General features: G+C 52.3%; 1 protein-coding gene across 1 annotated transcript in view; it reads right to left on the bottom strand.

Moving 5' to 3' along the window:
* Positions 1-2,560, bottom strand: part of PITPNA (phosphatidylinositol transfer protein alpha) — a 36,861-nt gene extending 34,301 nt beyond the window's left edge. Inside the window, exon 1 of the mRNA XM_081028973.1 lies at positions 2,316-2,560. Within this exon, the coding sequence (XP_080885099.1) occupies positions 2,316-2,335 (20 nt within the window). The 5' untranslated portion in view covers positions 2,336-2,560. The remainder of the gene's footprint in view (positions 1-2,315) is intronic.
* Positions 2,561-12,721: the final 10,161 nt, after the last annotated feature.

Genomic DNA, 12,721 nt, shown 5'->3' with positions numbered 1-12,721 from the left:
AGGATGACCGGCGTCAGCCGATTCCTGACAGGATGCTCTGAGGCTTGCTTACCTTACAGCTGCACACCCGGACGTTTCTCCCTGGCTCCTTGGAAGCAGACCCACTCCAGCAACAATAGGGTGCAATTCCAAAGGATAGGGCCCCAGAGGCAGTGCTGGGCTGACTGGAGCTCTGCTCACTTCAGTGTGACCTTCACTCGCACCCTTCCCAGAGCTGCAACGCTGCAGCCACAGCCCAATGTCTCGGAGGCCCCCCTCCACGTCCCCTGCCTAGGGATCCACACACGTGCCCGAGCACACACAGAGCACAAGTCAGACGGGAAGGAAACGCAGATGACAGGCAGGCTCTGCATCCCCGGCACCTTGGGCCTTTCCCTGGCTGGCTTCAAGGAGAGGAGAACAAAGAGTGGGAAGGGAGGACCTCTCTTCAAAACGCACTCAGATCTCTTCTGAAGGTCCCTTCCCTTCCCTGCCTGATCTTCGTTACAAAACTACAGGTTTCTACAGATTCTAGGTTTCATCTGGGAATAGAAAAAAGGATCAGGACAATGGGAAAAGTCTGTCATCTGAACAGTCAAGATTAGAACCCAAAGTGTACCACGCTCTCCTCCTGTTGGCATCTCAAGATTTTCCCTCCTCACTGCATTAAGCTCCAAGCCCGGCTGAATTGATTTCAGACTGGATGTCAAGAAATAAAGGTAGAAGGGCTTCAAAATAATGCTCTTCAAACGCAGTGGCGAGCTGGGATGACACCTGAGTTTCTGCTCCCTTTGCTAAAGTTCCACACTACATCCTAAATGTCCTAACCTCCAAAGAGCAAGTCAGCTGGGATGAGGCGAAGTGCCTTCACTGACAAAATGCAAACAGCCCCTCCGCACACCTGCCTGGCGACCAAGTGAGTTCCACCAGTTGCTCTCTACTTGGACATCTCCCACTTTCAGAATTCCTGGGTTTCTGGAATGCTGCCCACCTGCCTTCTTCTCCAGGGAAGTACAATTTTACTATAAATTTTGCACACATAAATCCAATCTCTCCTCTTTGGAAAGAAAAAAAAAAGTCCTGAGATGTTTCCTTGGAACCATGAGCTACAGGGATGGGTCCTCTCACATTTGAAAGCTTTAACAATCCAAACTTCCTCACCTGTCACCCCTCCAACCCCCTGGAGCTCAGGAGCAAGCCCATCTCCCTGCACCGGCTGTCACCAGTTGCCCACTCCCCAGTCACTACTCAAGAACTCACTCACTCATCCTTCACTGTCTTTTCTCAATTAATGGCTTTATGGCAACCTCCGCAATTCCTCAAAGCAATTCCCCATCTCTTTGCACCAAGACTGAGAATTCCCGAGGCCGTCCCTGCCTCGCTGCCACTCCAATAATTCTTACCTTTATTCACAAACATTCTCTTTTCCAACTGTCTTCTGCCCTGTTCACATTCCAGCCTTTTTCCATCACCATCACTCCCCCATATCACTTCGCGCCTCCCCAATATTTTCTGGACTCCTCACCCAAGTGTCTCCGAGTTCCAAGCAATCACCTTAAATAAGCAGTTTTGTGCAACACCTTCTCTTCTGCACCTGCCACTTGGGCACCACGTCATGCCACCAGTCCCCTCTGCCATCTCCTTAGCTCCGTCCCCTGTCACCCCAGCCTGGCCTTGCCTCCCTAGTCCTTCCCCTGAAGCCTACGGCAGCCACTTGCTCCCCAGGTTCCCCGCAGCACTCCTCCCCATCGTCTCAGCCCCATCCCTGAAGCGGTGGGACCCGACCTTCTGAGCCCGAGTGCTGTGCAGCCCCCCGCCCTCCCCTCGCTGCCTGCCCTTGTCCAACAGTTCTCAGCCCCCCAGACCACTCCCCCTCTTCCGCAGGTCCTCTCAGCCACTCCTGCAGTCCTGGCTGGTCCCCACGTCCCTCAGCCCCCACTAAAGAACCAACCCACATCTCGTCCCGCGTTCGGGATCCCTTCAAGCCCTCCTCACGCCCTGTCCGGCTCTCACTGTCCCCTTGACCCCTTCTCAGGCCCCGTCGCTCTCCTTGTCCCCTCGGCCTCTCCTCCGGCCTATTCGGCCCTCGCTGCCCCTTGGGCCCCACCTCAGGTGCTGCCTGTCCCTCTCTATCGCCACTGGTCCCACCTCGGGCCCTGTCCGGCCCTCACGGCCCCCTCCGCCCCCGATGGGCCGCCTTACAGCCCACCCAGCGCTCTCCACCCGCTCGGGCCCCGGCCGGCGGCTGCATCCCCTCCAGCGGGCCATCAGCCTCCCTGGTCGCCATCCCGACCCTGCCTTCCTCCTCGCTTCCGCACGGCCGGCCGGACACTCACTACTCCTTGAGCAGCACCATGTCGCTTCGCGGCTCGGCGGCTGCCCGCGGCCCGCCCGGCTTCCCGCCCGCTTTCCGGCGGCCGCTCTCCCCGTGGCCTGGCCCGGCCCGGCTGCCCGTGCGCCTTCGTCGTGGTCTGCTCCGTCCCCGCCGCTCCCGCTGCGGTCGCCGCGCCGGCTCCTGCGTCCCGGCCTCACTGCCTCCCGCGCCTCTGCCGACGCCGCCCGGAGCTCCGGTTCCGCAGCGCCGCGCGGGGGCGGGGCGTCTCTGCGGCAACCAGAGCGTCACACGCAGCGGACGCGCTGACGTAAGCGCGGAGGCGGAGCCTTCTCGGGCCCGTCCTCTCCTGTCGCTCACTGGGCAGCAGCGTTGGCGTCCGCGTCCGACAGGGGCCCTGGGCGTGCACGAGACCCGGGCAGCAGGCGGAGCAGGCGATGAGGTGTTGGGCAGGGTCCTAGGTGTGACTGTTCTGCAGGCGGAGCACAGGCACCTGAATGCTTGGGCCTCCCCGGTGGGATGGGGTGAGATCCAGGGAAAGCTTGTGTCAAAAAACATTAAGAATAGCCAAATTTACGTGCAAGTGGTCTTCTAAGTGCTTGACTCCTCAGGACAACACTACCAGAAAGGTACTATTACTGTCCTCGTCTACAGGTGAGAAGGAGGCAGAGGTTAGGAGACTTGTTCAAGTCCAAAGCTAGCATGTGATGGAGCCGCTATTTTCACCAGGCAGTTTTAGTGTAATGTCATTCATCCAATTAGTATTTGCTAAGTGCCGGCTGGGTACCAAAACCTGTGCTTTTGTTGAGAAAGTAAGCAAGGCAGAGACCATCTAGCCCTTAAGGGACTCAGGATCAAGTAGTGGTGGGGGCGGGGGGGGGGGGTGAAGGAGATAGAGCCGGGCAGAATGAAAAGAGCTGTGAGAGGTGAAACACAAATGTGTTGCGATTACACCAGGAGATGTAGACAGCCAAGGCATCCTGGAAGAAGAGGTTCTAAGCTGAGATCTGCAGGAGGCTGGGAGGGGAAGGCTTTACCAGGCACAGTGAATGCAAAGGTGCATTTGGGGAACAGAAAGAAGTGACTGGGGCATGAAATTTGGGAGCTAAGGAGCTGTAGAAGGAGTGGGTTGGGACCAGATAATGCAATTCCTGGTGGGTGATAAGGTGTTTGGAGTCCATCCTAAGGGCACATGTGGGCATTTAAGGGTTTTAAGTAGGGTTGGCGTTTGAAGGCTCACTCTGACATCTGGGTGGAGAGGGGACAGAACAGGTCAGAGCAGAGGAAGGGAGGCCAGTTAGGAGGCCTTTGCAGAAATCCAGGCGAAGATGGACTACTAGTACAGTGTTGAGAAGGGAGGGCAGGGGAAAGGATGGATTCAGCAGCAACTCAGGAAGTAGAATCAGCAAGACTTGTTGACTAATTGGCTAAGGGTAAGAGGGAGGAGGGGAGAAAAACCACCCAGGCTTCTGGCCTAGGAGCCTGGGTGGACAGTACTGCCTTCAGGAGAACACAGGAAAGGCGTATTTGCACAGGGGAAGATAATGATGCCAGGGTTGGACTTGAGCACCCAGGTAATGGTTAGGGGACTGCCCAAGATAGGGACTTGTGAAGGGGGGTGGAGCAGGTGGCTGAATTGCTATCAAGCCATGACTAGTGCTCCCAGACAGCCCAAGTATTACATGTGTCGGCCACTCATTCATTAAATCCTAGAGTGGGAGCAGGGATTGCCCCGGACATCCAAGCCTAGGCCCTGTGAGAGAATGTCAAGAGAAGAGATATCATGACCCAAAGTCCAAGATTAAGTGAGTGGCCTGGACCCTGGTCCCCTGACCTCTCCCCCCAACACCCAGTGTAGGTTTTGTTTTTCTCCCACATACTATCAATGAATAGTTATTTAACAATGACCATGTGCTGGCTTTCTCCAGGAAATAACCAAATCCTGCCGTCTGGGAGCTTGCAGTCTAGTTGGGAAAACTACACTTTCTCTTTCACTCAATAAATATTGATTGAGCTCCTGGCCCTGTCCTAGGCCGTTTTCTAGGCACTCAGGATACCAAGAAATACTCAGGGATGACCAAGAAAAATGACATCCTTCCCTTCCTCAGTGAGGGGAAGCAGAATATACACAAATACAGAATTAACTTCAAGTCATGGTAACTGTTATGAAGAGACTGAACAGGGTGACTTTGGGCAGTGGCAGGTGGCATTAGCTGCGTGATCATGGAAGAGTTTTAGAGGTGGTGATGTTTAGACACAGGCTGAATGACCAGAGGAATTGCTAAGCTGGCTCTTAGTTCATGAGTTGAGACAGGGAGTTTGGAGAACTGTGTTGGGTACTGGGGAAATATAAAGCAAAACAACAATCAAAATACCTGAGAACCAGCCTCTGCTCATGGAGAGTAGACCTTGCACTTGCAGAAAACTCTAGTGACTCGTAACTTGCATTAAAAGTGAACGTGTGTAACACAAAGAACAACGCTGGGGAACAATCCGAGGAAAGCCCTCTAGGCTGGAGAGGTGTAGGGAGCATCTAGGAGAAGGCTGATTTGAGCCAGATTTGGCTAGAAAGAGGGAACAGCATCTTCAAAGGGAAACTAGCATGTGCAAAGGTGCAGAGGCAGGATTCTAGGGGATGGAATTTGGGGGCATGGAGAGGCCAGAGGAGAGCCTCTGGTTCTGGCATGAGTGGTTCATATTGTGGGCACATACACAGGAGGGACAAGGGTGGGTCCCTGAGTGCCAAGCTAGAGAACTGTACTTCTGTTCCGTGGGCGGGTCAGCCCCTTGAGGGCCTTAAGGAACCCCTATTCCTCATCACTCCTATTCCTCATCTCAGATTCGAGTATTACTGAGATGTTGCTACTTTTGCTTCATCTCTTTTCTAAAACATTTTATTTTTCAATTACAGTTGACGTTCAATATTATATTAGTTCCAGGTATACAGCATAGTGGTTAGGCATTCATATAACTTACGAAGTGATTCCCCCCATAAGTCGAATGTACCCACATGACATCATACATACTCAGACATTGTCATCTCATTCCTCCATGTTTCAGTGTGCATTCTAGAACTATGGATGTTTTCTTACGAATCCACAATGCTAATATTCTTAACAAAATTCATAATTTCTTGATATTATCTCATGCCCTGTTCATATTCAGATTTCACTAATCATCTAAAATATTATTTTGTAGTTTCTTTTAGGTAAGTTTAGTATCTGAACAAGGTTGCATTTTTTCCCCCCACATTTTATTTTTAGTTCTGTTTCTTACATCTCTTACTCTAGCAAGCTTTGCTTCAGGTGTGCATAGGAATGAGCCCTTCCATGCAGAGGCCACAGCACTCTCCAACTGTGTCCCACTGAGCCCCACTGTGGGAACAGACCCCTGCTGCCTGATGCCCTGTAGTCCCAGCCCTACCACTTGCTACCTGTGTGACCTTGCACAAGTTACTTAACTTCTCTGTGCCTCAGCTTCTTCATTTGTAAAATGGGGCAATGACAGTGCCCCCCCAGTGGGATGGCTGGGAAGCAGTGATAGGGCTGGCTTCAAGGAAATGTACGTAAAGAAATTTTGTGTAGTATATGGCACGTTTCCATATTATTATTGTTGGGGGGCAGGGACGTTTTAAGGAATGAGGGATGGACACTACTGCCCCTCAAAACTACTTCTGCATGCTCCCAGCTTAAAAGAAGAGAAAGAAGTGGATCCCTAGTGATCTTTCTGTCGCTCATGTGTCCCTTTCTTTGTCTCTCTCCCTCTCCATCTCTGTTAGTTCCTATCTTCTCTCCATCTCCCTAGCTCCCTCTCTGGCTGTCTCTCTCTGTTTTTCTGTCTCTCCCTCTATCTCTTTATCTCGCCTCTCTGTCTCTTTCTTTCATTTTCTCTGTATCTCTCTGTCTTTAATCTCTTTCTTGTTATCTCTCCTCTCTGTCCCTCTGCATTTCCCCCTTTCTTTTCCCCTCTTTCTGTCGCTCCTCTTTGGCCCTCTCACTCTCCATCCCGGTTGTCAGTCTGTCACCCTACTCTGGGTAATGCACCTTCTGCCTGGGTTTCTTTCATCTTCTCTTTGAAGCTGTCTCCTTTCCCCCTGTCTGTCTGCTCTCGCTCCTCTCTCTCTCCCTCCCTCCTTCATCTTGGTGTCTGTGCATTGCACAGTTCTGGCCCCCGCATTGTTTCTCCTGGCTGGCTGGCCCTTGTTACTGCCTTGGTCACACAGCCACACCTGTAACCCATCTCTGGGTATCTCAGGGAGACTGTGTTTCACTGTTTCCATCTTCTGCTCTGTCCCTTCCTGGCTGGTGACAGCAGGCTCTTCTCCCAGCTTCTGTATCAGTCTGTTTTTTTATTTCTGTCTCTCTCTTTAAAAATGTCATCCTCCAAATATTTATTGAGCAGCAGTTCCATCCCAGGCACCATTTGACGCACTAGAGGTATCACGGTGACTAAGGTGGAGCACGTGCCAGCTCTCAAGGAGCATTCATTCTAGTGGGAAGACAGACACCAGACAAAAGAACACACAAACGTGTGACCCTGGCTGCCTGGCTCGTCCCACTGGGCAGAGGAGCGTGTTGGCCTGGCCAAGCCATGGGCAGCGACTCTGGCCCATGAGGGCAAGCTGGCTCTGCCCTGAGCTTTGCCTGACAATTCCTTGTCCCTAAATAGGGACTGTGGGCCACTCCAGAAGCCAGACTCAATCACATTTATTATGCACCAGGCTGGGGGAGACACAGGTAAAAAGAAAAAAGTTCCAGCCCATGTAGAGCCACAGTCTAATGCAAGGAAAATGTAACATCTGTTGGAATCGAAGAAATAGACAGTAGGTGCTTTGGGAGCTCAAAGAGGCGAGGAGGCACTTTATCTCCTCTTTTCTCTCCCAACCTTTGACAATGTTTGGCCTGCATAAGGTTAAAAGCTATTTGAGCAGTTATTATATTTTTAAAATATTTTTTTGACCAACATTTGAAAATGGGGGTATTTTATATAAAATTCAGGTTTTCTGGCTTCTCTTGAAAAAAATCCGAAGCTCTGCCAACACTGGGCTCCTGTTGCTACATGGCCATAATTGGTTGAAGCTGTATTAAGGCAGTCCCCTGAGATGGGGGCTGCAGTCTCCAGGTCCCCACGGTCCCCACCAAGTCCTTATGTGTCCATGGCACAGAGGTCAAAGTCTAGCTACCCCTGTAGCGTCAGTGAGCTTATGCTGTGGTTCTACTTATATTAGAGAAATAGTCTCTGTACAATCTCTATCCAACACAGAAAGATGAAAGGTAACAACAAAGGAAGTGGTAGAGCCCCAGTTTTTGAGTTTGTGGCCCTGACAAGTAGGACATCCATCTAGCATCTCTCTGCCCTGGATACTGTGCAGGCGGCGGAGAGGAGGCGGTGGGGGTGGGGGCACTGCTCATCTCTCCCCCAGCTGGTGCCCAAGGCCATCCATCTCTCTCTCCCTTCGGCCTCAAGCTTCCTCCGTCCCAGCAGGGTCAGGGGCCAGGCCTCAGACGATCAGGCTGCCCCCTCCCTCACTGGCGGTGAGGCTTCTCTGGTATGTGTGTGGGGCGGGCAGTTGCTCTCTCTCCTGCTGCCACGGCCCAGGGCCCTGGCAGGAGTGTGGCCAGCTTGGTTGGAAATCTGTAGGAGGAGCAGTCATGCCCATAATCACTGCCTTAAGACAAAAGGGGCAAGGATGAGCTCCCTCCTTTAGAGCCAGAATTCATCAGCAGCCCTGTCTTCCCACCCAAGACACCCCTTACTTGCTCCTTTCCTCACCTCTTCAAATGGCTGTACAGAGACCAAACCAGCAAAGCTGGGCCACGGCAGATGATGTCCAGGGGAGTGGGTGGGGGCGAGGGAGCACAGTATGGACAAGCAACAGGGAATCTGGGCAAGGGACAAAGAGCAAGGGATGTGTGACACAGGGAGAAAGACATGGTGCTGAGGAGAAAGCAGTTCTTGTCATTCTCAGCATACATTTATTGAGGGCTTACTGTGTGCCAGGAAGTAAGCCAGGTGCTAGAAAGAGCAAGGAGTCAGGCAGAGTCAGGGTCCGCTAGCAGGTCGTTAGTGACACTGGACTGACCCTGGTTAACACAGGCACAGCTTTGGGGGCCTGGGCCGTGTCCTTGGACACGTCCTGCCTAGGCCTTTCCAGCAACAAAAAGGGAGTCAGCAAGGAAAGACCCTCTCCGTCTTCTCCATTCAGGAAGAGGCACACGGACAACGCCTACGCACTTCTCTAAACACGTTAGCACCTGACACGCCTGAAATACATCTCATACCTCAACACATGCACACACACATGCGGCGTGCGCACACTCACACCCATGTGCGTGCACACACACACACACACACACACAGGCACGGCCACACAGTTTTATAAGGAGGTGGTGTGGAGCTGCTACCTACATGCCATGATTTGAGTCACCTCCCTCAACATAAATCTGTCAGAGCACCTGAATATCCACCATTTGGAGATTACCTTAAGAAACTTTTTGGCCAAGTGTGTTATCAAAATGTGAAAGACATAAAAGTGAACAAGGGCACAACATCTTAAGGCTTGTGCTTGGAGAGGGGTTCGGAGAGGGGTAGGGTCAGCAGAAACAGACCGCACTTCCTTTCTTGGCCACGAGGTCAGAGTTGCCTAAAGTAGGTGTCCTACTATACAAGTAGGGGTAGCGGGTTGGGGGTGGCCCTCGTTCCGTCTGCTATCTGCACTCCTCTAGGGTCATACAAATTATGCTGTCACTTTGAAGTGCCTATGAAGAGCTAGGTATACTACTGTGCAAATGCTTTACATCTGTGTTCATCGAGCCTCACAGTGAGGGTATTAGCTCCACTTTACAGATAAGGAAACTGAGGCTCAAGACTTGCCTATGGTCGCTGCAATATGTAGGGTGAGGCCTCTAAACTCTGCTCTTCCCCTCGGCCCAGGAAGATGGCGCCTCACTATGGGAAGGATGGATCGGGGACTGGGAGCTGCTAGGGGCCCCCAGTGCAGTCTCGGATTGGCCCGAGAGGCTGAGAATGACTAACTGCAGAGCTGTGGAGACTAAGGGACACGGACGGTGGCTCCATACTGGCAGACCACGTCCGTGGAGGACGCTGTTTCTCCTTCCTGATGCTCGGGAAGCTCCGTCCTCACCCCTGGACTTGGACAGTGAGTCAGGACATGGGCCGGCTCTGCCTGCAGAGCCCACCTGCTCACTCTGACCAGCCCCCTCCCCAGGGGAAGGCTGCATCTTGTGGAAAACCAATCCCTCACTCTGGGGGTCCTGGGCTCCTAACCTCACAATCTGTATTTGGGGAAAACGGGCTGCCACCCTTGAGATGGACCCCTGATAATTGGAACAGATGAGGCGCCTATTAAGAGCCCATGATAACCCATCATATTATTCTCCAGAGGGCAGGAGCTGTTCCTAAAACAGCCCCTGGAGCTCGATCCTCTCAGAGTTCTCTGACAGGCAATCCTCACCATAAAATGCGTACAGCTTGACCCCTCCCCCCATCACCCACCCAGTTGCCTATCTGCTCAAATTCACACAGGCTGACATGCAAGTCCATCCAAAGCCCCACTGGGCGGAATGTGTTTGTGCTGCTTTCTGGGACTGTCCTGCACGTGTACCCAAAATACTGGATGTCCCCCCATTTTCAGTGTCCTTGGGGTCCAAGGCAGTGTGAGACACTCCTCGGACTGCACAGCCCAGGGTCAGGATGAGGGCTTGAGTAGAAGTTCTTGGGACCAGGTTGATACTGGTTATGAGAGCGGAAAGGAGATGGAGCAAATCAGAAAGGCACCCACAAGAGACTGCAACCCCATCTGTATTTTTTAGGCGAGTTGGAACCTTCGCTAGTTCTGGCCCAGGCAGCGGGAGCTGCAGGCAGAGGCCAGGAAGGTTTGGAGAAAGCCAACCAAGAACCACTTAGACCCGACTCCAGGGAGACTAGTGAGGAGAGGGGTTCCTGGCAATGCTGAGACTGGCTCAACCCCCTTTTTCACTCTCATTGAAACCACCCGCAGGACATCACTTCCTGCTTTTGCCCACCAGGAGCCTGGAGGACAAGGAGGGCCATGGCCACTTGGTGCCCAGTGCCTTTGATCAGCCCATGGTTCCTTTCCCACTCCAGGGCACTTCTCTCAGGGGTTAGGGTAGCCAGAGAACTGCTTCCCTAAGAACCCATCAGCCTCCAGGGCTAAGACGATTTTACTGAGTAGAAATCATCTTGTTCTCCAAGGAGTCTCTTGGCTCCAAGAAAGTGGTGCCTGGGTTTGCTTCCCTTCCTCAGGCTGTTGCCTTTCTGCTCCCAAAGCCTGGTGGCCCCTGGGGCTACTGCTCCGAAAGGAATGTCCTCATCTAGAGGGCTTTCTTTGGTTACTCCAGAGATGTGAAGACCCATAGGCAAGTCCTGGCTTTAATCTTGAGCAAATTACTCCACCTCTCTGGGCCTCAATTTTTTCCAACTGTAAAACAGAAATGATAGTATCTATTTAATTCTTGGATTTGTTATCATGATTCAATGATGATAATAGGAAAATATGTAACCCATCAACTCTGTACGTCAGAGCAGAATGACTGGCCCCTGACAAGAGGGTGGGGGTGCAGTTGGTAGCCGTACCCTGCTCCCATTTTCATGACTCTAAAATCCCCACACACTGTTGGCCCTAGACTGATTTCCACCCTGAACTCATTTCTCAATGCCTGCTTCTTTCCACCAAGTGCCCACACCCTGCAGGTTGGTGGGGGAAAGCAGCTCCTGCTTCGGCTGGGGGCTGGGCCTGGGCACTGCTGGGGGTAGGACGGTCCATGTCTGTAACCTCAGTGTTTTCACAGCGGACGGGCCCTTGCTAATCAACATGTCCCTAAACTGCACTCCTCTGTCAGTGGGTCTCAAACTTTGCGGGGGGGGGGGGGGTGTAGGGAGACACCAGAATCACCAAGTGGGGCTCAGCAACATATAGGCTGCAGATTCCCTCTATATCAGTGTTAAGACCAGGAGTCTACATGTTTAACAAGCACCAAGGAGCTCCAGCTGCCGGTGGTCACTGGGGCACACACAGAGGACGGCTCTGATTGTTAAAACCATCCCTCCGCAGCCTACCACACCTCCTGAGAGCCGCAAAGTCCATGAGTCCGCCAAAAAGTGCTGCAAGTGCTTGCTGCGAAGAAACATGCTGGACTAACTCAGCATTTCCCAAATTTGACTACAAAACTTTTGTTTTTTAATTAGAATAACCATTAGCATCACACATAACTAGTGTTCTGAGAAATGGTTTGGGAAATGTTGGTCTTGGTCTCTCTCCTTTTAAAAAAAATGTTTTAAACAAGTATTTTTTGTTTTTTATTATTTCAATGGACTGAAGCCTAGGAAGATGAGGTGTGTTCAAGGTGCTCAACTACTGACACGGAACTCGAATTTGGGCCTGGGTCTGTCCCTTCCTGTTCTCTATCCATTCCCCCACCACATTCTGCCTCTTGTCTCTTTGAGCCTGAGGCTCTCCTGGGGTCAACCTGTGTCTTGAATTCAGGAGGAACACCCAGGATAGTGGACCAGTGACAGGAAATTGGAGTCAGGGAGAAAAAAGGGGGTCAGGATTGGCCCGTTTGGCTGGGAGAAGCAGCAGAGGAAGGCGGGGCCCACCCTTCTAAGATGTCTGCACAAGCCCAATTTATTTGGGGATGGGGTGGGAGAGTAAGGTCTTTTCCTGGCCCACTGCCCCTTCCAAGATGGCAATCATCCAGAGAGATGGTGAGCAGCTGGGTACGACTGAAGCTGGTCGGTGGCAGAAAATCTTGTCTTGCTTTTTCTCCTCAAGCTCAAAACAGGCACACGTAGCCCTGAATTGGTGTGCTAGCAGGGACAACCCTTACCAGGAGGAAAACGGATTTATTGCTTTATAAAAAGGAGTCTGATAAAAGTTAAAAGAAAAACAAAACTATAAGCCTAAAATTCCACCCACCCCTCTCAGCGCTCCCAGAAATTTCCAGACACATTTCTGGGGGCAGTTCAGGTGGGTGGATTTGGTAAACCAGGCCTGCCAGGCCTGCCTGGCAGAGGAAGGGGGCAGCCTCGCTCACGTAAACAGCTTCAGGGCCCTGGAGGAGTCTGCCAGCAGGGGGCACTGTGGCTCCACAGCCCCAGACAAGCTGCTGGCATGAGCCAGGTTGGCTCTAGGGTGTTGAGCTTGGGGCAGGCCTGGCTGGCTCCTGGGTGGCTCTGGGAGGGTAAAAGCAGATACTCAGAGCCCACACCCTACCACCACCACCCACACCTCTCTCACACATATCACATGTACACACCCACACATGCACACACCCCGAAGCCCCTCACATTCTACGTCTCCACGCAGGCCTGGACCTCCGTGTCTGTCATCCGCAGCCTCATTTCCACCCCCACAAAAACAGCTGTGTG

This window comes from Rhinolophus hipposideros (genome assembly GCF_964194185.1).
Source record: "Rhinolophus hipposideros genome assembly, chromosome: 20".
In the NCBI taxonomy this organism is placed as follows: Eukaryota; Metazoa; Chordata; class Mammalia; order Chiroptera; family Rhinolophidae; genus Rhinolophus; species Rhinolophus hipposideros.
This window is presented reverse-complemented; position numbering and strand designations above follow the sequence as displayed.